Below are 22744 nucleotides of genomic sequence, written 5' to 3'. Positions count from 1 at the left end.
CCGCCGCCGCTGCTGCTGCTGCTGCTGCTGCGGGGGGCGATGAGCGCGGCGCCGGGCGCCCAGGGCCCCGCCACCGCCGGGGGCCCGCCGGGGGTGCCGGCGCGCTCCGTGCGGTCCCTGCTGCGCCACGTGCAGCTGGAGAGCCTGGCGGCCGGGCTGAGCGGCGGCGTCGTGTCCACGCTGGTGCTGCACCCGCTGGACCTGGTCAAGATCCGCTTCGCAGGTGGGGACGGGGACGGGGACGGGGGGAGACGGGGCGGCAGGGGGCTGCTGGCGGTGGGGGGGGGGGACACACGCGGAGGCCGCGGGTGGGTGGGCTGTCTGCAGCCAGCGTTCGAAGTTCGCCTTCGTGCAGGTTTTCAACAGTCAAAACATAACAGTGGTTGTATTGTTGTGCTGGCTGTTAACAATAGGGGTGTTGGTTTGCGGAGAGCCCTAGCTTCTTTGGTCTTCCTTAGGGAAACAGGTCAGCATCTTCCTGTTGGTTTTGTTATTAATATAAGAAGCATTTTGCCCTTATATCTTCTCTTTTATAGAGGTTTTGTTGTATTTTGGGGTTGATGCCTTGAATAGGTATGTGGGTATCAAAAATAAATTCTGAACTATTGAACAAAAGTCTTGCAAAACCTAATGCATTACCTTTTTCAGCAGACTTTTTACGAAGTTGGATTTAAATAGTCTCTGCTGTCTCATAGCACGGTCACAGCCTGGGCTGCATTAGGAGGGTGCAGCCAACAGAAGCGATCCCTTCTCTCCGTTCAGTACTCCTAAGGCTTGTAGGACACGTGAAGCACTGTGTCCAGTCTGGGGTTCACCTGTACAGGAACAACATTGACATGCTGGAGTGATGCCAGGGGAGGCCACCAGGCTGGACAAGGTGCTGAGCGCGTGGCACAGTGGGACAGACAGGAGCACAGAACAGAATATCCCGGGTTGGAAGGGACCTACAAGGATCATCGGGCTGGTCAGGCTCCAGAAGAGAAGGCTAAAGGGAGGCGTTATTGCAGTCTGTGTCATTGGAAGACATGGGAAAGGTGAAGCCAGGTTCTTCTTGAAGTGAGTGATAGGGCTAGAGGGAACAGGCGCAAGCTGGAACATAGAAAATTCCGGTTAGCTACTAAGAAAAACTTTTTTTTAAACCGTGAAAGTAGTCAAATGCTAGAAGAGGTTGTTCATAGGCTGTAATATTTTCAGCTTTGGAAATGTTCAAGAACTGACTGGGCATGTCCCTGATTAGCCTCATCTAATTAGATGTGTTTTGAGCAGGGGATTGTATTAGAAGACCTCTGGAGGCCCCTTCCAACCAGAATTACTTTATGCTTTTATATGATGGTTTCAGTTTTGTTACAGATTTCCATCTGTTAGGTTTTGCTTGGACTCACTAAGACTGATGTGTTTTTTTTTTTTTTTTCCCCAAAAAAAGTTTGTTCCAAGTCATTGAGATCTGAAGTCCACGTTTTAACAGCGTAGCTCGTGTGTTGGTTTGTGATACCCAGCTATTGCACCTTGTGGCACAGGAGAGAATAACATGGTGATATGCTTTGAGTTTGGATGTCAGTTCAGGATGTAAGCTCTACCTCCCTGCTGTGTGTGAGTGGTCCACAGCTCTATCCTTTCATTGTTGGAGGCCACACTGAGAAGTTTTTGAACAAGACCTGAGTTATTTGTTGGTACTCCGGTGTTAACCTTACTCTGCCTTAGCCCCAGCTAGCTTTTCAGTCAGACGGTACAGAGAGAAAGGGATCGTTTCACATGCTTCTTTGGTTTGAAAATGATGATCCTTACACTTTGTCTTCAACCAGGAAGAAAAAGCTGAGATCAGAAATCAATGCTATAAAGATCTTTGGTAGCATCATTGGCAGACTTGCATTCATGTCTCTGATTTTCCACCTTGTTTAATGTGCTTATAAACCTGATTTAATGTCAGCATGGTAAAAAAATAAAATGGGAAGGTCTAGCAGTGCTCATTCAGTAGGAGGAAAAGGCATTTAATTATGTTCTAGTTTTGAGTGATTGTTAAGATATCGAGGACTTGTCACAATATACTCAGAAGAAAGCATTTTATCCTTAGTTCTGAAGTCTGTCACAACATACAGCACTGTACACAAAGTTCAAAGGAAGAATGAGTAAAGAATATGGCACTGAACAGAAAACATCTGAAATTAATGATTGCCATCGTGTCCTGGTGGGGATACAGAAACTGTGCTGACTGTGAAACTTCACGATTAATCATACGTAAAGTTTCAGTCTAACCTTCTGTCTATATGAAGAATGAAAGTGCCTGCTATACTGGCATCCTAGAATAATTTAGGTTGTTGTCAGTAACCAACAAACTGTCTTGCTGTTATGACAGGAACAATGGTAGCTACTGCTTTACGTTGTATGAAATCTGTGCTCTAAAATAAATCTGTCGAACAAAGACTTGGGCATTCTTTGCCTTGTTGACAGTGACATTTTCTGAATATTTGGACAAACAGCTGTTTAGTTATTGGGTGAAAGTGTGCACATTTGGTGTTTTCAATCAATTCAGTGAGAAAAGAAGTAGAACATGAGAATTGATGATGCAAATAACCTTTGAGAGTTCTGGTGAAAACTGACATTGGAATCAACAAGACATGGCTTACTGAAAATACTCAGGTCTTCATAGAACATTCAAAAGAAGATTTAAGTTACGAATTCTAATATGGGGCATTACCAAACTCTTTGTAGAAACCTGTTGTCAAAGAGCCCACACATATCACTTGAAATACGATGTGAAATCCTTTGGGCGCTAAAAAGAAAGGGCAAAAAAAAACCAACATAGGTCAAAGCTGCTGCTCACCAAAAATGTGCATTAGTGCAGTTAGTCTTGTGAGATTGATAGAAACTTTCTTCTTGCAGAGCTTAAAACTTTTTTTCTTCTTTTTTAAAGTTTTTTAAGTCTAGATTTATTGAAGTTGTAAGCCCCAACTTGTGCATACTTTTAAAATACATCTGATTAGTTAGGCTTTTATGTTCACTTGCAGCTTTGTTTGGAGGCTGTGAACTGCTGGGGTGGCTTTCACACAGCTGAATTTCATGCTTCAGGCAAGTGTTTCTCACTGCAACTTCTTTTTTTTTCACAGTGAGTGATGGATTGGAGCTGAGGCCAAAATACAATGGGATTCTCCACTGCATGACTACTGTCTGGAAGCATGAAGGACTACGAGGCTTATACCAAGGGGTAACTCCCAACATGCTGGGAGCAGGGGCTTCCTGGGGACTTTACTTTTTCTTGTAAGTAGAACTGTAAAATGTGTCAGATCCTGTGCAATGTACTGTTCAGATATAAACTCCATCTACCCTGTGAGGGTATATAAAAAAATGTGCTAACTGGCTTATAAACTTGCGATTCTTTTAGTACGTCCAGGTCCGTTACCCATCATTACGGTTCGCTGTTTCAGAACGTAAGCAATTTGAGTCAGAGACCTGTTACTTTGTCAAGTACAGTGCATTCCCCTTGATGCTGTGAAAACACTAAGGATCTTGAGAGATGGTGACATCACTTGTGAAGAGTCCTCTAAAAGTGCAAATAAACTGTGCTTAAAGCCTCACGGAAAATAAGAACCTAAACTGGCATGTTAAGAAGTAAAGGACATGATAAAGTTTCCTACTAAAGCTAAATATATAACTGCTTTTTAATAGTTCTGCTAACAGTTATTTCATTGTTTTTGTTGATGTCCTTTACTTATAAAGACTATTTTTTAATATTGAGTGTTTTCTACTGTATTAGCTGTGTAACTGACCTGATTTACTGCTGTCCCTATTAATTGAAACATTTTTGAGAATGGTTATTTGGTATTCCTATGCAAAGCTCACTTGCCAGTTGTCTAGACTGTTTTCGTTGGACTTCAATTCTCAAGCTTCGTTGTGAGCTCCTATTGACTGTTCAGCTCCTAGTGACACTTTTAAAACCACAAACAATGGAAACTGGATCAAGAGATGAAAGCTCAGTGAAAACTTCTATTAGTTTTAATAAAAAGTAGGCTGTCTGGTGGGTTTCTTTTAGAAATTTATTCTTGAGAGAGATAGCTGTTTCAGGATGTAGTCCTGTTGATACTGATAGTAGTCCGTGATCAATTTAAATATGTGTTACCACAGTTGACTTGAAAGAGTTAACTGTTCAGAAATCAATTAATCAAGCAAACAATGATAGTTTGCTTAGAAATCTTTTCAAAGGTTATGTACCAGCTATTGTTCTCCCTCATGGTAAATGAGAATGAGGTTTGTTTGTGTTTTTTTTTTAAAGTGAGACAGATTTGTTTTTACCTTTACCGAAATATATTATACATTTTCCAGTTATAATGCTATCAAAGCTTACAAGAAGGAAGGGAAGCTGGAGAGTCTCAGCGCAACTGAACACCTAGTGTCAGCTGCAGAAGCTGGTGAGTTAAATACAAAGAAGATTAATGTTTTCTGCTAGCCTGTCCATATGCTGCTCTTTGCCTTTGTGTGTCAATGGTGTTCTTTCTTACAGGTGGCAAGTGTAAGTGTTTGAGTCCAAATGCAATCACTTATTGTCTGTAAATAAATTAATGATGTCTGAGATAAATGGATAATTAACTGGTCCTTTCAGTTTTGCTCAGTAGTGGCAGTTGGTAAAATCCCTTCTGACCTTGTTTTCCTTATGTATAAGTGCTTTCTGTATTTAGTACTATATTGAGTCCCAAAATATAGCTATATAAATCAGCTGTTACTAGCTTGTTAACTCATTAAACTTTAAATTCTTAGACCTGGAAAAGAGCGTAGGCCTGTTGAAGTTAATAAAATAAATGAATTGGTCATAGGTCTTTGAAAATCATTATCTAAGGTCCAGGTTTTCTTTGAAACTATAGATCCAAAATCAAAGTACAACTTTAACCATCATGACTTTAAATACATTGTTTCTGACTTACCTTCTTGAACATGCTTCTGTGTATATTTAATCTAGGTAGTTGAGAAGATTTTATTAGGATGTTGTAGCATTCGCTTACTGTTGAAATACAATGCATATCCTTTGATGCAAAAAATAGTAATGTCACTTTACAACTGCATTAAAGCTACAACAGGTTGCTTGTGTTAACCTGTCAATATTTTAAGTCAGTTTCCCATGACTGAGATGTCCACTGAATTTTGAATAATTGTATGCTTGGAGACTAACTAAGGTAATTAAGAGTACATTATGAAAATACTTATGTTCTGTCTACTACAGGTTGCACTACTGAGTGTGGAACGGTGAGGGAAAAAAGGGGATGTGCTGTGAATGTGCATAAAGCTGGATGCTCTATAGACACAGCCCCAGCAGGAGTATGTTGGACTTAGTTTTGAGCTTTAAAGGCAGAAAGAGAGAACAGTGGTGTGCCTAAACTTTGCCTCTTTCAAGTAATACGAGTACTCTTGTAGAATAAGGAGTTTTGTCATTGTAGAAGCGTGTGTTACACTGAACTGAACAAACTGGGACCAGCTTTGGCGTGGGCTTAACAATCAGTCTAACCTCCATCTGTTCTCAGGAGCCATGACTCTCTGCATTACGAACCCGATATGGGTAACGAAGACGCGACTTGTATTACAATATGATGCTGGTGTTGATCCATCAAAGCGGCAATACAGAGGAATGTCTGATGCTCTTATAAAGATATACAAGACAGAGGGCATACGTGGCTTGTACAAGGTAACAAAATTTAAGAAAAAACTCCAGGGTTGGCTGGCACCCCTCAATAGCATTGTGAGGCTTCAAATGCTTGTCTACAAAAAAAAAAAAAAAAAAAAAAGCCCAACTTGCGTGTCTTTTTTTTGTTTTGTATTAGCTTATTTGTATTCTGTGGGTCAAAGCAAAGATCAAGCAAACAGGCTTAAACTTCAGAAAAGGAATTACAATATTGAAATGTAGGAAATCACGGAAGTGTAAGCTTTATGTCTAAGCTGTCTTCTGAAAATACTGAAATGAGAGTAAACTACAAGCTATTCTTTAATTTTTTGAGTCTCCCCCAAACTAGGATTTGGATAAGAGAGCAGCAATAGTGTAATCTATATTGCTGCTAGTGACTTATTCCATTTCATCTCTTATCCCTGTCTTTCTGACATCTTGTGCGATGTAACATATGACTAAAGTATTTGCTAATTTTTTTCTACAATGGACGGTTTCACCAGTACTCATTTGCCCCCTAGTTATTCTGGTCTGTAATCTGTCATCTCTAGATGCATAAAATTTACAGACTTCTAAAAATGGTCTGCATATGTGTGGGGTTCTTGTTCCATTTAATTTAGGGAAACAGATGGCAACTGGATTTGGACTTTTTGCCTCCTCCTTCCTTCGGGCCATGACATCAAGATGCATTCATCAGTGCCTGGAAGGTGTGAAGAAACCTATTTTAGTCCAGTCTGGCTCTTTTCTTGCAACTAATGCTATAGAACAAAAACACTATCTCTTAGGAATTGTCCTGATTATTGAACATTAATTTTGTTTATTGAACATTAACTTTGTTTACGAGCAGTGAAAAATACAGTCCTTTATGCTAAAGACTAGTATGCCACATGCTGATGAATACCAAATTCTGACACCAGGAACAAAACACTCATTCCTAAGTTGAAATTGTCAGGATTTCTGATTTGCCTGCATGGATGTCTGCTCTTTTTCACGTAGATAAGTTTTAATTTATTTCCTCTCTTAGAATTTCTTTCTATTGAGTTACTTTTCAGATTTTTCATGCATGTAGTATGTGTTACTTTTAGCACTAGACCCTTTTTTGTAACATTAATCTGCAAGTGGGTAGTTAAACCAGGTAATTCCTTTGAAGGGGCAAATTACCTGCTTAATTAGCTGTTCTGAAAAGAAGGTAACCTAGATAGGTCCTGATTGATCTATGTAACCATTCACACTGATCGACTTCTGTTTAACATCAGGATTCTCTCAACCTTTTCTGTACTAGGGAAGAAGGTACATCTTCAGGTGGCTTTTTGACTTGTCCATACTGTAGTCTTCTTCCATTTTCTGCTTTTGGGAGGGAGTTCACTTTTTTTTCCTCCTCCTTGCTTGGTTTAAAACTCAAGGGTTGAAGTTTTATCAATCACCCTGTGTTGCAGGAGCTGTAATGCAGATGAATGTCTTTCTTAACCTTAATTTCAGAAAGAGTTCCTTAGAGCAGATAAGGAAAATGCCACTGCAAGTTGGAAATAAAATCTGGAAGTTGTTTCCTTCTGATGCATTTGAGATTAGCTTTCCAAAGAATGGTGGTGTTCTCCAAGCAATTCTGTATCTTGCTCTGTGTTGCACAAGATGCTGTTGATGTTCTGAGCAATTCTTTTTAGTCATTTGTGGCAAAAGTCTAGTAATGTTAGGATGCACCAGCCTTTCTAGTAGGGATCAAAGCTGTCTGTTAGGTATTGTTAGTTTGTTAAACTGTAGTTCATCTGAAGTTGGCTTCCCTGATAATTTATGCTGCTTGAACTTGGCCTGGATTTAAAAAGAGGAGTAGGAGCCTTTTTTTCTCCTGTCATCCCAGTAATCATCTAGTCAGTGATCTTCCCTACCCTCCATCCATAGGCTTTGTCCTTTGATTTCAGTCCCCCAGATGACCGGGCTCGGAGCTGCTCTGTTGCTCTCCAAGTTGGAAAATAAACCCACCACTTTGGGGTTATGCAATTTGAAGATGCCCAGTAGATCTGTTGGAGATCTGAGCTCTGAAAATGATTTTGCCTAATGAAGTTGAATGTCATGCAACCATCACCATGTTAAGTACTATATGTTTCTCTTCAAGTCTAAGGCAGGAGAGACCAAACATTTTAAAATAATCTTGACTGTAGGAGTTTGCACTTCAGGAAAAACATACAGTATCTCTGAGCTCTTGAGAAATTGTTAGCTGTCTAGTGTAGAGTGGCTGACTAAAAAAAATGTCAATCAAGAATGTAACTAACATTCTTCTTGGCTTGTGTGATTCTTTGTATTTTCAGTTTCATTCTCTTTCAGTGATGATGTAGAGGCAGCAATTAGAGCAATGCTTAATGGACAGCAGTAATATAAATGGGAAATGTGGAAAGTTTAAAAAGATTTAAAAAAATGTAGAGTCATCAAGACTGAGAATAATAATGCAGTATGCTAACAACAGCAAAAAATCCTAGTAGTGTTACATGCTGATTACCAAGTGAAAATATATTTTACAATCACCATGGACACTTCCATTCAACAGTTTCACCTTTGGTAGGCAAGTTTCTGTAATCTGAGGATAAAGTATTTTTTCCAGTCCATTAATGTCTTAAGACATTTAGCTCTCTTTATTTGCTATGGTTTTTGCTTGTGCTCTTTTCCTCCTTGTGAATGTGAAGTTTATAAGCTAAGTGACTTTCTATTTCTTTGTTTTTCCATATTGCAAAATCAACTGGGATTGGATCATCTTGACTTTAAGTGTAGCCCCAGGCTCTAGACAGAGAGAGAGGGAAGAAGTAACTTTCACATAAAAGATGTCATCAGTCTTTGCCTCGAAGGAATCGAGATGCATAGTGGCATTCTTCCAGTGTCTTTCTGCATGAGTTGTCAGAGCAGGGCATTCTGGTACTGCTGGCATTGGCATGCTGAGATCCCAAATGAAGATGGTGCTACGCAGATTGCAAGGGGAATCTGCTACATTCTCTCAAAACATACCAGAGGCTGTTCTGGCATGAGCTCTCTCAGACACTTCAGGCAGTGTTGTGAGTACCTCGTCACCAAATGAACCTCGTTACCTGCTTTACTAAGAAGCATAGGCTTTCCTCTGTACACGTTTGCCTAGGTTTCTTTTCGTCTTGGTGGAGACATTTGAAATTCTAACCAACTGGATGCTTTTCTCCTACCCTGGATCTTCTGTGTGTGTAGCTGTTCTAAGAGAACTTTAAAGTATGATTTTTTCCACATTGTTTATTGGTCAGAATTAAATACTTTACCATTTACGTTTCTAATTACATATTTAATTTTGTCCATTATTCTAATCTTCCAAAACAGAATTCAGGCATTGAATTCTTCATTGAGCAAAGATTGTTCCTGTTCATCTCTTACAGAAAAAGTCTTCTGAAGATAGGCTTTGAATATAAAAACTAACACAATTTCTATAAAGAAGTGATTTTTTAAAAAATATCCTTACAGTCATATTGTAGATGAAAAACAAATGTCAAATTTTATCAGGTTTTATGGCAAGAAAGTTATTTGTGTGAAATTGCAAGAATAAGAAAATTGAGTAGGAATATCTTTCCAAAACTTCGTCAGGCAGATATTTCATTACTGAGAAGAAATCAGTTTTGCTTTGAAACACTTTTCCCTAAGAACACGTGGACTTGAAATCTTCCTTTTTTATGATTAATAGAACCCTGTGTCAGCTCTTATTATGCTGAGGTTGATTGGCAGATAGTTGTCTCACTTTCCCTTATTGCATCTTTTAATACTGGCTGAACATTAAAAGTCCTTCAGTGTTTGGAAGTTTTCCCCCATCACAAGACTTGCAGTGTTCTGGTATTCATTTACCAAATCTCATCAGTAGATACTTTAGGACTCTTGGGTACAAGTTATCCAATCTGCTGGCTTAAATTTAACAGTTTAGCACTCTTAAATGTTTAACATTCTTCTCTCATTAGTGGGGAAAATATTACCTCATTCTCCTATGATATAAATACATCATTGTAATTCGTTCCTAGTACAAAGCAATTGTTTCCTCTGTCTCATAACTTTTTAACTGTCTAGTAATGGGCATATGTTAGTGAAGATTTTCCCTGCTATCACTATAGCATTTCATGCTGTTTCTGGTTCTGCTGACCCAGGTAACTTTTTCTTTGATGCTTTCAGTAGTACTTTTTTTGTCTGTTCCTCCTGTTACTTTTTTATATTACTACCTAATTTTCTTTCTGATCGAGGATTTCTGAAAACCTAAGTTGTCCTTTCCCATCTGTTGTAGCATCAAACGCCACAAAATTCTGTAATTATGCTCACAGTTGACAAAATGGAGGCATTTTTTTAATTCCACTTGTCCATATTTAGGGAACTATTTTTTCTAGGTTGGTGGTTGTGAACTGGGACTTTAGCTAGTCCCTAATTCACTTGATCAGTTCGTGGTCACTGATGATTAATTTATGACCATTGTTTTTTACTGTGAGAAGAAATTAATACTCATTTATTACAGAGAGGTCCTAAAAATCACTGTCTGCATGACTATATTATCTTGAATTTAAGAAATTTGTAGCTTCCAGAGAGTTAATCTCTGAGTGATAGAGGCTCAGTGTGATTTTTATGCCTGCTGTTTTTTTTTTTTTTCCTGAAAGTTAGGAGTTTGTGAATTAATTTATCTTTTTGTCCTGTTACACAGTAGACATTTCAGTTGACTCTTACCAGGTTTCCTTCTCTTCTCCTGCTCCAGGTTCTTAGTAGTTGATTGATCTGTCTGTATTCAACATTTTGGGCTTCTAGTTTAGTCTAATACAGTTTTGTGTCTGGACACATCTTTTATATTCCTCTGTCTTTCCTGAATTGGTCATGGAAAAGAAGATAAAACTGTTCAATACCACAGTTTTTTGAGAAGTTTTGGTTCCTCGAGTCCTTTTTAGTCACGTTTTGATCATTTGCTCTATTATAATTTTCCCTTTGCAACAGTTTTCAGCAAGCTTTTGGCTCCTATAAGTCATTTGCAGCCAGGATGATTATTCCCCACTTATTTGTATTTTTCCAGTGTAAGTGACCAACTCTCTAACAAGAGAATTAGAACTTCTCAGAACCCATGCAGCTGTCAGTTCATTTTCAACTGAGCTACTCCTGCCTTCTCTTTCTTCTAGAGACGCTTCAGAAAATACCTGTTTTCCTCCTTCACTTCAACTTTTCTGAAAGAAAGTTTTTGTAAATTTCCACGTTAAGTTCCTACTGTCCCTTACTGCCCCTTACAGCTGTCAGCATTTCACAGACTGCTTCATGACTTTGTTCTTGCAGTTTGTTCTGCTGGGTTGCTTTGGGATATGCTCTGAGCAGGGTGAGGAATGCACTCAAACCGATGATCTGAATTATAGGCTTATTTTTTTAATGTAAATCATCCATAAGACCTTGTATGAGTTACCTTTCCATCTGTGCACTTCAGCTTTCTACTGTGCAAGTGTGTAAATATATTATAGATTCATATATATAAACATTTATGTGTATATAAATATATATAAACACATCTACGTATCTAATCTATCTCCAGGACTTGATCACAAGAGTTTTTTTTACCTCTACTTCTAGTAGCCTTCCTCACTGAGACCCCAGCTTATGTAATTGCCTTACTGGTCTCAGGTGGGTATTAAACAGCTTACCTCCAGTCCCTGGCAGTTTGATTTGCAAATCAGCTTGATCGTATTTTTATAATCCTGGTCCACATTACCAGCTTTTTAAGACCTGTCCTTGTGCTCTGTTAGGCGGCGTCCCTAGGCCACTTGCTTTACTTTTCTTCCTCATTAGGTGTCTTAGCCTGTACGTCATCTCAAGGAAAGTAACATGCATTACACTTCGAATGCCCACCCCGAAGAATACCAACAACGTGTGGGTTTTGAAACATACTACACAGCAAGAGCTGTGCAGTCACAATTTTTAAAGGAATGGTGGATATATTATGTGTATATTATGTGTATAAACTGAACTCTGTCAAGTTGTATGGTTCTTGTGGATTGCTTTTCAACCTTGGTTTATTCCCTTTTTTAGGGATTTGTGCCTGGTCTGTTTGGAACTTCACATGGAGCACTTCAATTCATGGCGTATGAAGATTTGAAATTGAGATACAACAAGTATAGAAACAGAGTATCAGATACAAAATTGGTAAGATTATTGAGAACAAAAATACATTCATTGGCATGTGAACAAGTGGAGATTTATTCCATTCATCTAGGTCATAGAACGGCCAAGTCTACAATGTATTGTATTGATGCATTAGTTGAAATATAAAATATATAAGGAAATATGATTTTTCACTTTAGGAGCAAGCAACTGGTTGCTGCTGTTTTTCTGTAGGGAAATCAGGTTATTTTGGCAAGTGGTTTAAGAATTTTGGGGGAGGAATGTTTTTTGAAAATTGTCTTTCTATGTGGAATCATAGGAAGTTTTCCTAAACACCTACCTATAAAACTAGTCAGGTGCAAATTGGGCAAAGCTATTGTTACTTTTGGAACACCTGAAAGAGTTCTAGAAGAGTTTCATTTGATAAGAATGAGAGAGCACAACAAGCATTTTACAATGAATTACCTAAGGCACTCTGTATGCTCTGTAACAGTGCCAATTTTTGAAATGAGTTTATTGGAAAGGGAAAAAAATCTGTTGTTTAGTTTAAAATTTTAAAATCAAACAAGATTTTGGGAAATTGGCTATTTTAAACCATAGTTAAGGCAAGCCTGTTTTTTTTTTCTTTTAGAACACTGCAGAATACATAACGATGGCAGCTGTATCCAAAATATTTGCTGTGTCAGCAACTTATCCCTATCAAGTTGTACGAGCTCGTCTTCAAGATCAGCATAATACATATTCTGGTGTGTTTGATGTGATCCGCAGGACATGGAGGTAGGCATGCAGTATTAAAAGCTCGCGTCGTGGAAAGTGAGTCTTATTGATTCACCGTGTTTACTTGCTTCCATGCTGACTGGTTATCTGTATGAAGCCATTTTGTGGGCTCTGCCACTAATAGCTGTAATCTACGGACAAAGGAAGAGAGAGGAGAGGGTCAGTGCTAGCCTGCACACTTCTGTTGTTTATTCTGCCTCCTTATTCTCTTCCCCACAAATTTTGCTTAGAGACTAGCAAGGTTTAAAAACACACCATTGAGTTGGTTCTTTGGGGACTCTTTAACAAGTCTCATTTGAACTGCTTTAGGTCATCATGTATGACAAAAGAGTTGGGCTGGTGGGAGTTGTGGCTGATCGAAATTCATAGCAGGAGGAAGTGAGCTAGCCAGGGCTGATCATACTGATGTCCCTGCAGTACCCTGCGGCCTGCCTTCCTGGAGGATCATTAGAGAGCTGTTACTACCTCACACCTATGCATATCTTCTCACAAACCCTCTTCCCTCAGCTCTGTAAGACGTGTTAGAGTTTTAACACAGCACTCCGTAATTACGAGGACTAGTCACCTTTGCAGCGTGCAACCGATGTTAATCTTACTTTGGACAGTATTTCTAGGTTGCAGCGTACTGCTAGAGGGATGTGAATGGGGTCATCTAACTCCTGGGGCATTAAGAGGTGCTGCTTGAGTGAGGCTGTGTTGTTCCAGAACCACCTTGTGGCTCAGAGACACTGCAGCCATTTCAACTGAAGCCAATTCTAAGTGAAAATAACTCTGATATCTCAGTGCTGTGTCCTTCAGTGCTGCAGTTTACAGGAAGGCTTATTAGTTCTTACAAAGCATGAATGTACGCAGACATTTTGAGCCCACCACAGTACTCATGAAACACAAATGCAACCTAGAGCACTCAGAAGAGTGGTATAAACCACACGCAAGCACTTTCCAGGATCTGCTTTGACTACTCATCACTCTGGGTGTCCTAAGTCCATATGATACTAAAAGATAGGAAGCTGAAACTAGAAGTCTTCAAAACTTTCTAACAGAAGGGAAAGTGAAGGGTTAAGATTTGATGCGCCTTGACTCTGTAAACACTTTAGTAAGAGATTATTCTGAACTTGTTATTCCTAATCTGAAGTACATTTCTGTCAGTGAGAGAGCGAGAGAAAAATAGGCTTTGATTTATGTCTGATTTCTATTAAAATATACTAATTAAATGTTTTTCTGTGTCTTTAAAGGAAAGAAGGAATTCATGGATTTTACAAAGGAATTATCCCCAATGTGATCAGAGTGACTCCTGCTTGCTGCATTACTTTTGTAGTTTATGAAAATGTGTCTGGTTTTTTACTTGGTTTTAGAAAAGAAAATAATTAAAGGTATAAGTTTGTGTTCAGAAGGAATCTATCCTTTATTTTTTTATATTTATGATCTGGGAGAGATTTATTTCAGCAGTCTGTTTTGACACTGAATTGATCTAATATTTTGAGGAAAGAACCTGGAGATATTAAAACCCTGCCCACATCTCCTCTGCTGAGAGTTCCTGCCTTGCTACATTTCTCTCTCCTCTGAATCGCTGTGTCTGCTTGAAACAGATGTCTGCAACTGTGAAGTAGCATTGTGACTGGGTGAAGGCAGCTGTGCAACAATTCAATTCATCCTGGCCTGCCTGGAATAATGGACTGATTTGTTCTGACAAGTCGCAAAATAACAGTTGGTCAGATTGTACTACAGAAGACTTCATATAAAAGCAACTCTGGAATCCATCAGAACTTCCTTAAATCTTTATCTGAGTCTTATGGAGAAAATATGTGTGTATTTGTTTACAGCAGTGTCTTCTGAATCCATCTCTGTTATCTGTCAGGTTTTAGATTATGGAGCGCTCCACATTCCATCACTCATCCAACACAAAAATGCTGTCTCAGTGGGGTGCAGTTTGGAAACTCAAATGTTTTGTAAAACAGTCAGCTGTCCATTCCTGGTTTTGAGTAATTGCCAATTGAAATCCAGTTCTTGAGTCATACCAAGACAGACTTGCGGTGTGGTTGTTGGCTTGTTTTAATACCAAACCAAAGTCTGTTGTGTGCATCGCTGGCAACTTACTTCATTCATTTTCTCTCTCTTCCCTCCCCACTCTGACCAAGATGTTCCGTCTCTGTCACTGTTGCATCTGACCAAATATTACTAAGTAAATGAATATTTGAAAGTAGGCTTACTTTAAATATATATATATATATATATATGTTTTTTTCTAGTAATCCCATAGTGATACAGTTTTCAAGCAACTTTAACAACAAATATGACTACTCATTTTGAATAATATTCTTTGAAAAAAATCCATAGGTAGTCTAAAAATACTGTGCACAGGACTTTCTTAAAAATCATTAATGTCTTCTGATTTAGTCTCAGGAAATGACTAAGAATATACCACTTGCTAACACAATAGTAAGCAAAATTACAGTACATCTCAGTAAATTTGAATAACAGTGCTTATTTTTATGGCAATAATTGCTGTCATGGATATGTACTTTTTGGAAACTTAGGTGTTGTTTTTTCTTTTTTAGTTCTTCATTGAGGAAGTACATTACTGAGCATAGCATCTGCCATCTGCTGTTATTATGAATGTATGAATAAATACCTAGAAAGTAGCACTTAACTGAGGAATAAATAAGTTAGAAAAGGTTATTCAACAGGTGGGGATAAATAATCAATTTCATAAAGAATAGAGAATACTATTCAGCAAAACGCTTGAATAATCTCTTACAGGTTTCCTGCTTAACACAAGACTAACCAGAAGCAGAAATTAGGGAATTGGTTTAACTTCTAAATTTGGAAAACTACGGAAACTGCTTAGTATTTTGAATCTCAATTCTGTAGTCCTGTTGCTTCTTTCTGTTGATACTATTGCCACATCACACTTTGTGTATGCTTAACTTTTTAAATAATTTACTCCTTTTTCCTCCCTAATCCCATCCTTTCTACTGTTACAGTTGATAATACATCAAGCTATCTCACTTGAAAGGGCATGTGACCATTATATCTGTTATTTGGTTTGTTTGTTTGTTTAATTATAAAAGCTTCCATGTACAGTTAACTGAAGATCAAATTTACTGGAAGTTTACCATGCAAATTACTGCATAGAGCCCTATCAGCTACTACCTTCTTTTGCCTTTCATTGGAAGTTTTTTATTTGGGTTTGTGTTTTCTAGTATTCAGGATTCAAAATACATTGTGAAGACATAGGAATAAACCATACGAAAATAAAAAACGTTGTGCACTGACTGCCCTGGATTAGCATGTTGCAGACTCAGAGTGGGGTACGTGGGATCCAGGATAAATGTAAAGACAGTCTCCAAGTGTGTACACAATCAGTGACTGTATGTTAACTGACATCCTCTAAATTCACGCCATAGTTTAGCTCACAGTAACTAGTTTGTGTTCATATGCCCTAAAACCCCTCTTGCCAGCCAATAAAAACAGTGGCAGTTCTTCAGAGACATAAATGCCAGCTGTGCTATTTGCTGGCTTGCAGCAGTATCGCATGGAAGCTTGCAACAGGGAGAACCTGAATGCTCTGCTAGCTGCAGTTGTGTTCCTCTAGCATTTTAACAAAGCTGCGGATGAGCTATCAATTTGAGACATGCCTTGGGAAAATCTTATAACCAGCTCAGAAGAAAAAACAGGATTTTGTATTAAAAGGCTAAAATAAATATCTCAGATGTAATGTTTTTCCTTTTAGTTTCTGGACAGGGTGTATTTCTGCATGTTATACATGCTTTTTCTTTTTTATTTCATTAATGTGAAATTGATTTTGCAATGTAAACGTGGATATTATTTACCCTTAGAATCTGTACTTTTTTTTTTTTTTAAGACTTGAGTACATCATTTGTAGCATTTGGAAGAGAGTACTCTAAAACGCTTCTGTTAACGCTGCACTAGGTAGAAGATGTGCCATGATCAATGTTGTCACTCCTCATTACTTCTTGACCAGTCTGGAGGCTGTATTCAAATATCTGCAGCATCATTCTTTCAGTTTGGCAGTACACTCTTTGGAAAGCCAAGGCTTTTCAGCCTGCTTTATTTGTGTATCTTCCAAACAACATATCTAGCTTTAGCACCAAAGTGATTGTATCTATCTGACAGGCTAAATTCAGAATTATTAATTGGAGAAATAAAACCTAAGTTTTGTAACTGTAAAATTACTCAGGTTTTGCATGATGACAGTGGAGATCAATAATAAATGTTTGCACTGAAACCTAGTCTCAAGCAGAGGACAGAAGGAAGGAAAGTTTATTTTCTTTCTACTTATTTTTTCAGAACATACTTAACACCAATCATCATCTAGGTGACAGTTAAGTCACAAGAAGTTTGTTGAGAGATACAAGACTTAGCAGAGCATCCGATTCTACATTCACATTCATAGGAGTAGGTGTTGGGTATGCGTTTCAAAGACTAAAGCCAAAGCTGGAACTTAGAAGTGTTCTAAAAGAAAAGAATTGTGTATTATAATACCGTGTCAAATACCTTGAACAGTTTGCTGACTAATAAAATAGCCTGGATTTTTTTTTTTTGTAAAAGGTCTTATTTATTTGATACAAAAAATTACAGTTAACTCCTAAAATGGTGTTGGTATATTTTCATATATCAAAAAGGAATTATAAAAGTTAATGAAGGTTTTTTATATTTATTTTCTAAAATGATTATTATAAAAAAAACTCTGCAATGTGCAAAAAAAAAAAAGGTAGACAAACACTACAAAAGAAAGAGTTTGGTGCCTTTTAGTCAAAAACTTGCATCCAACTCTGTAATTTGTATAGAAAATTGTACAAAATAGAGATTACAAAAAGGTAGGGTTATTTTGGCAATTCTTCAATGATGATACGGGAGACTGAATTCCATCCAGTAGAAGCATCTCCCCTTGGATAATCGGCGCAAGTCCCAACCCAGATGGCAATGTCCACCAAGCCGGCGTTGATCCCCTCACACAGACCTTCCACTGGTTAAAGACAAAAACCACGTTACCTCAGCAGACACAAACACACCGTATTTTGGAACTGGCAGTGGACACAAGTACTTAAGAACAGCAGTTCACTGCAAGTTCATGCTATTTAGTTAAATCTAAATAGCATTTTTAGAAATAAAACCTGGGTGTTACTTGGCAGTGCAGGTTTCAGAGCTGTGTGCTACCTTTAGCCATGCTTCTCACTGATGTCTGTTACAGTACATGAAGCTGGGGGAAAGCAACCCTCAGGATAGCCGAACGGGAGGTGTAGCTGCTACTTTAAATGTCCAGATTTACAAATTTGCAGCTGGCATATGGCTTCAATCCCATCCAGCCGCCATTTTTGCAGTGACCAGAGTCAGTGGGGCAGGCCCACAGCTGTACCTGGATCAGCACTGCAAAAGTTCCCTTTTATCACTTATTTTTTCCCCTAGCACTACTAATTGGAGGTGGGTTAATGAAAACAAGTGTGTTCTACCCCTGGATGAAGAAAACCTATCACAGCCATAGATGTGAGATTTCATGCAGTCATGAAATACTACAGGGAAGAAAAGGCCCCTTGCAAAGAGCTGGGCTGCTGGCTTCACGATACTTTAGCTCTGCTCTAAGCTGACAGCAAAATACAGCTTAAACCTCTGATGCAATGGTGGAAAGTATTCATAGCTGTAGACCTGATAAATTAATGCAACTCTTGGTTTTATAAATACCTCTCAGAGTGTAAGTATCAACCAGCAGAAAGTATCAACTTCACACTAGGCCCTCCCTTCCTAAAATGCATTTATTAACTAAATTTGCTACTGGCCTGTAATCCACTGCTGTTCGTGCAGCCTTGGCATACATACCTGAAGAAGTTCGGTGTATATTAATAGTAGAATTCAGTTCTGGACTTCCTTGATCTAAATATATTATGGCTTCGATAGGAAGTGGCCCAGCACATTCCGCTCCATTGAAAGTGAAGTACCAGCGCTGACAACAGGCATTTTTGCATTTTAGCCGAAGTGATCCGCTGAAGAGAACTCGGAGTGCGCTGTTGGAGCGCATCTTTGTAAACGTACATTCCTAAGAGGGACAAAAAAGTTTTGGTAGCAAACTCTGATTTTGAACCTACTCCCTAGAATGGCTTTCAGAATGTTTTGGGCAATAGTTTTATTCCCTTCCCTTTAGAAAAAAAAATGGCCAATAGTGTATGATGCAAAGATGCAAATCAGAAACAGCACCTCATAGCTGATAATGGAGAAGAGGAATTATGGAAATTCTTAATTTTATTTAGATAATACCTGCTGTTAAGTTGGTAACCTAGTAACCTTCTGGGCTTTATGTAAGGGGATATGAGCTGTCCAAAAGCTGCACTCAAGTCCTTGTATACGTGGACAGTGCAATTTCTGCCTCTGATACCAGAACTTCTGGATAAATTGGTTCTCACTCCAGCCACAACAGTAGGAGTTCAATCAGTCCAACCAATCTGGGCACTGCTTCATAGCTCATATTGGGAGGTAGGAATTGGGAGGTGGGATTTCCTCCCCTCTTCTACCCTTGCACCATTGTTTTTGAAGGTTTTGTACTCAGGGGCTGCAGCGGTGGACAGAACATTTGGGTTAATCTGGACAACGCTTAGGTCTGCTCCTGAACAACATTGATCCTCTTTGGAGTAATAGCTAAAAACTACTTACACCAGCTCCATTGTTCTGAAACGTTATTATGGAAATTAACAACCGGGCACAGAGCTGATAAACACAGTTGAGATGGATCTGAAATAACCTCTGAGAAGTTTACCCTTATGTGTCAAAAAAGGCTCCAACAGGACATGTGTACTATTTGTGCTACCCTGCTCATAATGTCAGACTTTGAAACTGCTGTGGTACAGCCTGAGTTGGCAAAGTGCAGCGTCCTAGGTAATGGTAACTTACTGCTATTTTCCCAAGATCTATGCCGTAATTAAGTGCACTCCACGAACACTGCTTGAAGTTGGGTGTCCAGGACTCCTCGACGCTCTCTCGCATGCACTCTCCCTTTTCCCCCTTCAGCCCGTCCCGTCCTGGGATTCCCGGCGTCCCAGGGATCCCGTTGGTTCCTGGGTTTCCATCCCGTCCAGGAACACCGCTGGGGCCTTGTAAGCACATGCCATTGTACTGAAAAACAGAGCAGAGCTTGGCAACACCATCCATTAACTCTGAGGATAACCAAGTTAATCAAACAACAACGAAAATACAAAATACCTTGTTGTGACACAAGCTAATGGGTTATTTCTGGATCATCAAGAAAACGGTTCCAGGAGAGGAAAAAGCAGGAAAAATAAAATGTAAAAGATAAGCAATGCCAGCAGAATTTGCTGTAAATTAAGACTCCAATTATTTTATGAAATGATAATCAAACTTAAAAATAGAAATCGTCCCAGTCAAAGGATTAAAAACCCTGATAGAAAAACATCAGAAGGTTGAAAACATTCAAATGCAGAAACGAAAAAAATCAGTTGAGTTGTAAGAGCCCTGCTATGCATTGCTCCATTCCGTGCTGTATGCAGCAAGAAGCACATTGGTGCTGGCGGGGGCTTGGGCAGCTGCACGCTGCCATAACCCGAGCCCAGGCTTCCTATGCACAGCAGTGGAAGTGCATGCACAAAATGGTGGCATGCTCGTATCTCCCCAACGTTATGGTATTGGAAAGGTCAAATGCTGCCGTCCCAGGTCAAATGCTGCACGCTAGCACACGTTGCCTTCGTACCTTTTAAGATTTGGCTTCGCCCTGCTTGGGCAGGTGGTTTGTGCAGCACGGGGCACCCTTTTTTCCCCGAGGAGCTGTGCATCTGGAGGCACCCAGGCCCTCCCCACAGCAGTGGCTGCCAGCACACTTCCCCATCTGCCAACCCCATCCCAAACCTTCACAGACAGCTCTCCAGTCAGCTCTGCCCCATCTTGTACTGATGTCTGTTCAGCCCCTTTTAGCCCCCTAGAGAAGGAGCAGGTCGTGTCACTGTGCACCTCCTGCAAGCTGTCGGCCCCCCAGGAACCTCATGCTCCCCATCCCTTCTCCTTTGTCTCTTGGGGAGCTTTCTTCTTCTGGGGTTTACGGATTATTTTTTTTTTAACGTGCTTTGGTGAAACACACGGATTATGCACGTATGATCGTGCTGGTCATTGCAGGCTTGGCTGCAGCCATTCCATGGATACAGGCACTGGGATTTCCTTGCTGCCGTCACCACAGAATGCAGTGCTGGAGCAGCGGGATGTCTGAATCACGAAGGTGGCATTTTACAAAAAGGCAGACGGCTGGACGTCCGCTTGGCGAAGTACGTGTCAGCCTAAAGATCACGAGAATTAGGCAAAGCCATTCCCGCTTGGTACAGCCTGGACTTTCTGCTCTTGCTGCCGTTCTCCCGTGTCGAGCCGAGCCGTGCCAGCCGGCCACGAGGGGGCAGGCCCGGCTCAAAGGCCGGGATGGAGCCGTCAATCTTCCCAGCGAGAGCATCTTGAGGAAAAAAAAAAATGATGTGAGCGAAAGGAATTATTGCCTCGGCTTTGGTCTCCAGTCCAACTAGATCCGCCTGCGCTTGCCAAATTGAGTATTGCTCATGCCTTCCTGAGCCGGACGTGCATAAAGAATCTTTTAAAACGAAAACGCCCGCAGAAGCAGCAGCTCCCATCTCGCTCCTGCCTTCATCCTGCTCCCGAGGCGCTCAGTGTGGAGCTGGCGCTGAAGCTCCCACCCGCACTGCGCTGCTCCGTCTGCCGTGCCCAAAAGCTCGAAGCAAGAGAAATGCCCTGAATGAGCGTCCCTAACGGTGCTCAGACACAAACCCCGAGCTCCTCCACGTGTGCACATTCCTTATTCTTCACGCAATCCAATGGCCACAGGGAAAACGAAGGGGTGACGGTGTGCAAGGGAAGCAGCTTTGCTCCCAGTGGTGTTTCGGCACATCACCCTGGGGGTCTCGGCGGAGATCGTGGAAGAAACGTCCAGGTTGTGGGTTTTCTCCAGGACGCGAATGGCAGCCCAGCGGCTCACGGAAATCGCTTCACATCTGCTTTTCGCGTTCCAGGGACTGGAAATTCTCTCTCCTTTCTTTCTATCCCCGAGATGGGATAGTCCCGGCGCACACATTCGGGTTTCTGGTTGCAGTGGAATTGCAGAGGCACGCAAGTGCCAAAGGCTCCGCGGAAAAGTGGAATGAGGACGCGTCCAGACACACTTTTCCCGGTACCCAGTGGCTGTTAAAGGGCAGTTCTTCGCTTTCTTTCTGCTTCTGTCGCTCACCACTCATTCAGTAGCCTCTCCTCTCGGCGACCAAGCAGCACTTACTGCTGACATTACACGGCTCCACAGATTTCACCCCTTTCCCAGCAGCATGCGGAGGGCCCCCCCTGGCTCACAGCGCACCCTTTATTCCTGCGGGGCAGCCTCCCCTTAGCCTCAGCCTCTCCTCCCGGTGCCCACCCGGTGCCTCCACCCTCATCCTCCACAGAAAGCCCCCAGAAAGGCTCCCCCGCCCCGGACCGGCCGCTCTCCTTACCTCAGCGCCCCCCCTGCCCCTCGCCATCCCCCCGCCGCCCGAGGCCCCTCAGGCCCCCGGCCCCGCCATTTTGCCCCGCCGCCCTCTCACCGTGTCGGCCACCACCTCCCGTTGCCGCGGCGCCTTCTGCTTGCCCCGGGGGGGCTCGGAGCCGCCGGGCGGGGGGCCCGAGCCCAGCAGCAGCGCCAGGAGCAGCAGCGGGGCGCGGAGCATGGCGAGAGGGCGGCAGCGAGGGGATAAATGGAGCCTTTCACGGCTCCCAGCTCCAGCTCCCTCCCCGGGGAGGCCGGGAACCGAGCGGGAGCGGCCAAGGCAGCGCCGGCCCCCGGCAGCCATTGGCAAGGGGCCGGGGGGCTCCCGCCCCCTCGGGCCCCGCGGGGGGCTGCGGCCGGGCCCGGCCCCGCTCCGGACACCCGGGGGCTGCAGAGGGAGGGAGGGGTGGTGGCACCAAACCCTGCCGGGCACCGAGACCTGAAGGCTTTTATCCACCCGCCTCGCCTCGCCCGGCTGAGCCTTGTCGATTTGACACAATAAAAGTTTTGGTTTTTGTTTAAAATAACGCCTCTTTTCTTGGTCGTACCGGTATATGGGCTATACGCTGAAGTATACGGGCTATACGCTATACTGTATGCCCGGTAGCATTAAGAGTGGCAGCACCAGGCACTCGAAGGATAACGGGTGTGTTGCAGCCTCTGGGGTTTGCAGAGGCGGTTTC

The 22744-nt window shown here is 41.4% G+C and overlaps 2 protein-coding genes across 2 annotated transcripts; one reads left to right on the top strand and one right to left on the bottom strand.

Annotated features, from left to right (window-relative positions):
* The first annotated feature begins 39 nt into the window (after nucleotides 1–39).
* On the top strand, nucleotides 40–17264 carry SLC25A32 (solute carrier family 25 member 32). Its single transcript, XM_035546161.2, has 7 exons — nucleotides 40–223; nucleotides 3105–3255; nucleotides 4318–4403; nucleotides 5508–5668; nucleotides 11681–11794; nucleotides 12384–12529; nucleotides 13762–17264. The coding sequence occupies exons 1-7, from the start codon at nucleotides 40–42 to the stop codon at nucleotides 13895–13897; spliced, it is 978 nt and encodes a 325-aa protein (XP_035402054.1). The 3' UTR covers nucleotides 13898–17264.
* CTHRC1 (collagen triple helix repeat containing 1) lies at nucleotides 16781–22380 on the bottom strand. The gene is made up of 4 exons (XM_035546162.2): nucleotides 22120–22380; nucleotides 19430–19651; nucleotides 18365–18581; nucleotides 16781–17516 (listed from the first exon to the last, which is right to left on the bottom strand). Exons 1-4 carry the CDS (start codon nucleotides 22363–22365, stop codon nucleotides 17374–17376), a joined length of 828 nt encoding a protein of 275 aa, XP_035402055.2. The 5' UTR covers nucleotides 22366–22380; the 3' UTR covers nucleotides 16781–17373.
* Between the last annotated feature and the right edge of the window lie 364 nt (nucleotides 22381–22744).

The sequence above is a fragment of the Cygnus atratus genome, chromosome 2, assembly GCF_013377495.2.
Source record: "Cygnus atratus isolate AKBS03 ecotype Queensland, Australia chromosome 2, CAtr_DNAZoo_HiC_assembly, whole genome shotgun sequence".
Classification (NCBI taxonomy): Eukaryota; Metazoa; Chordata; class Aves; order Anseriformes; family Anatidae; genus Cygnus; species Cygnus atratus.
This window is presented reverse-complemented; position numbering and strand designations above follow the sequence as displayed.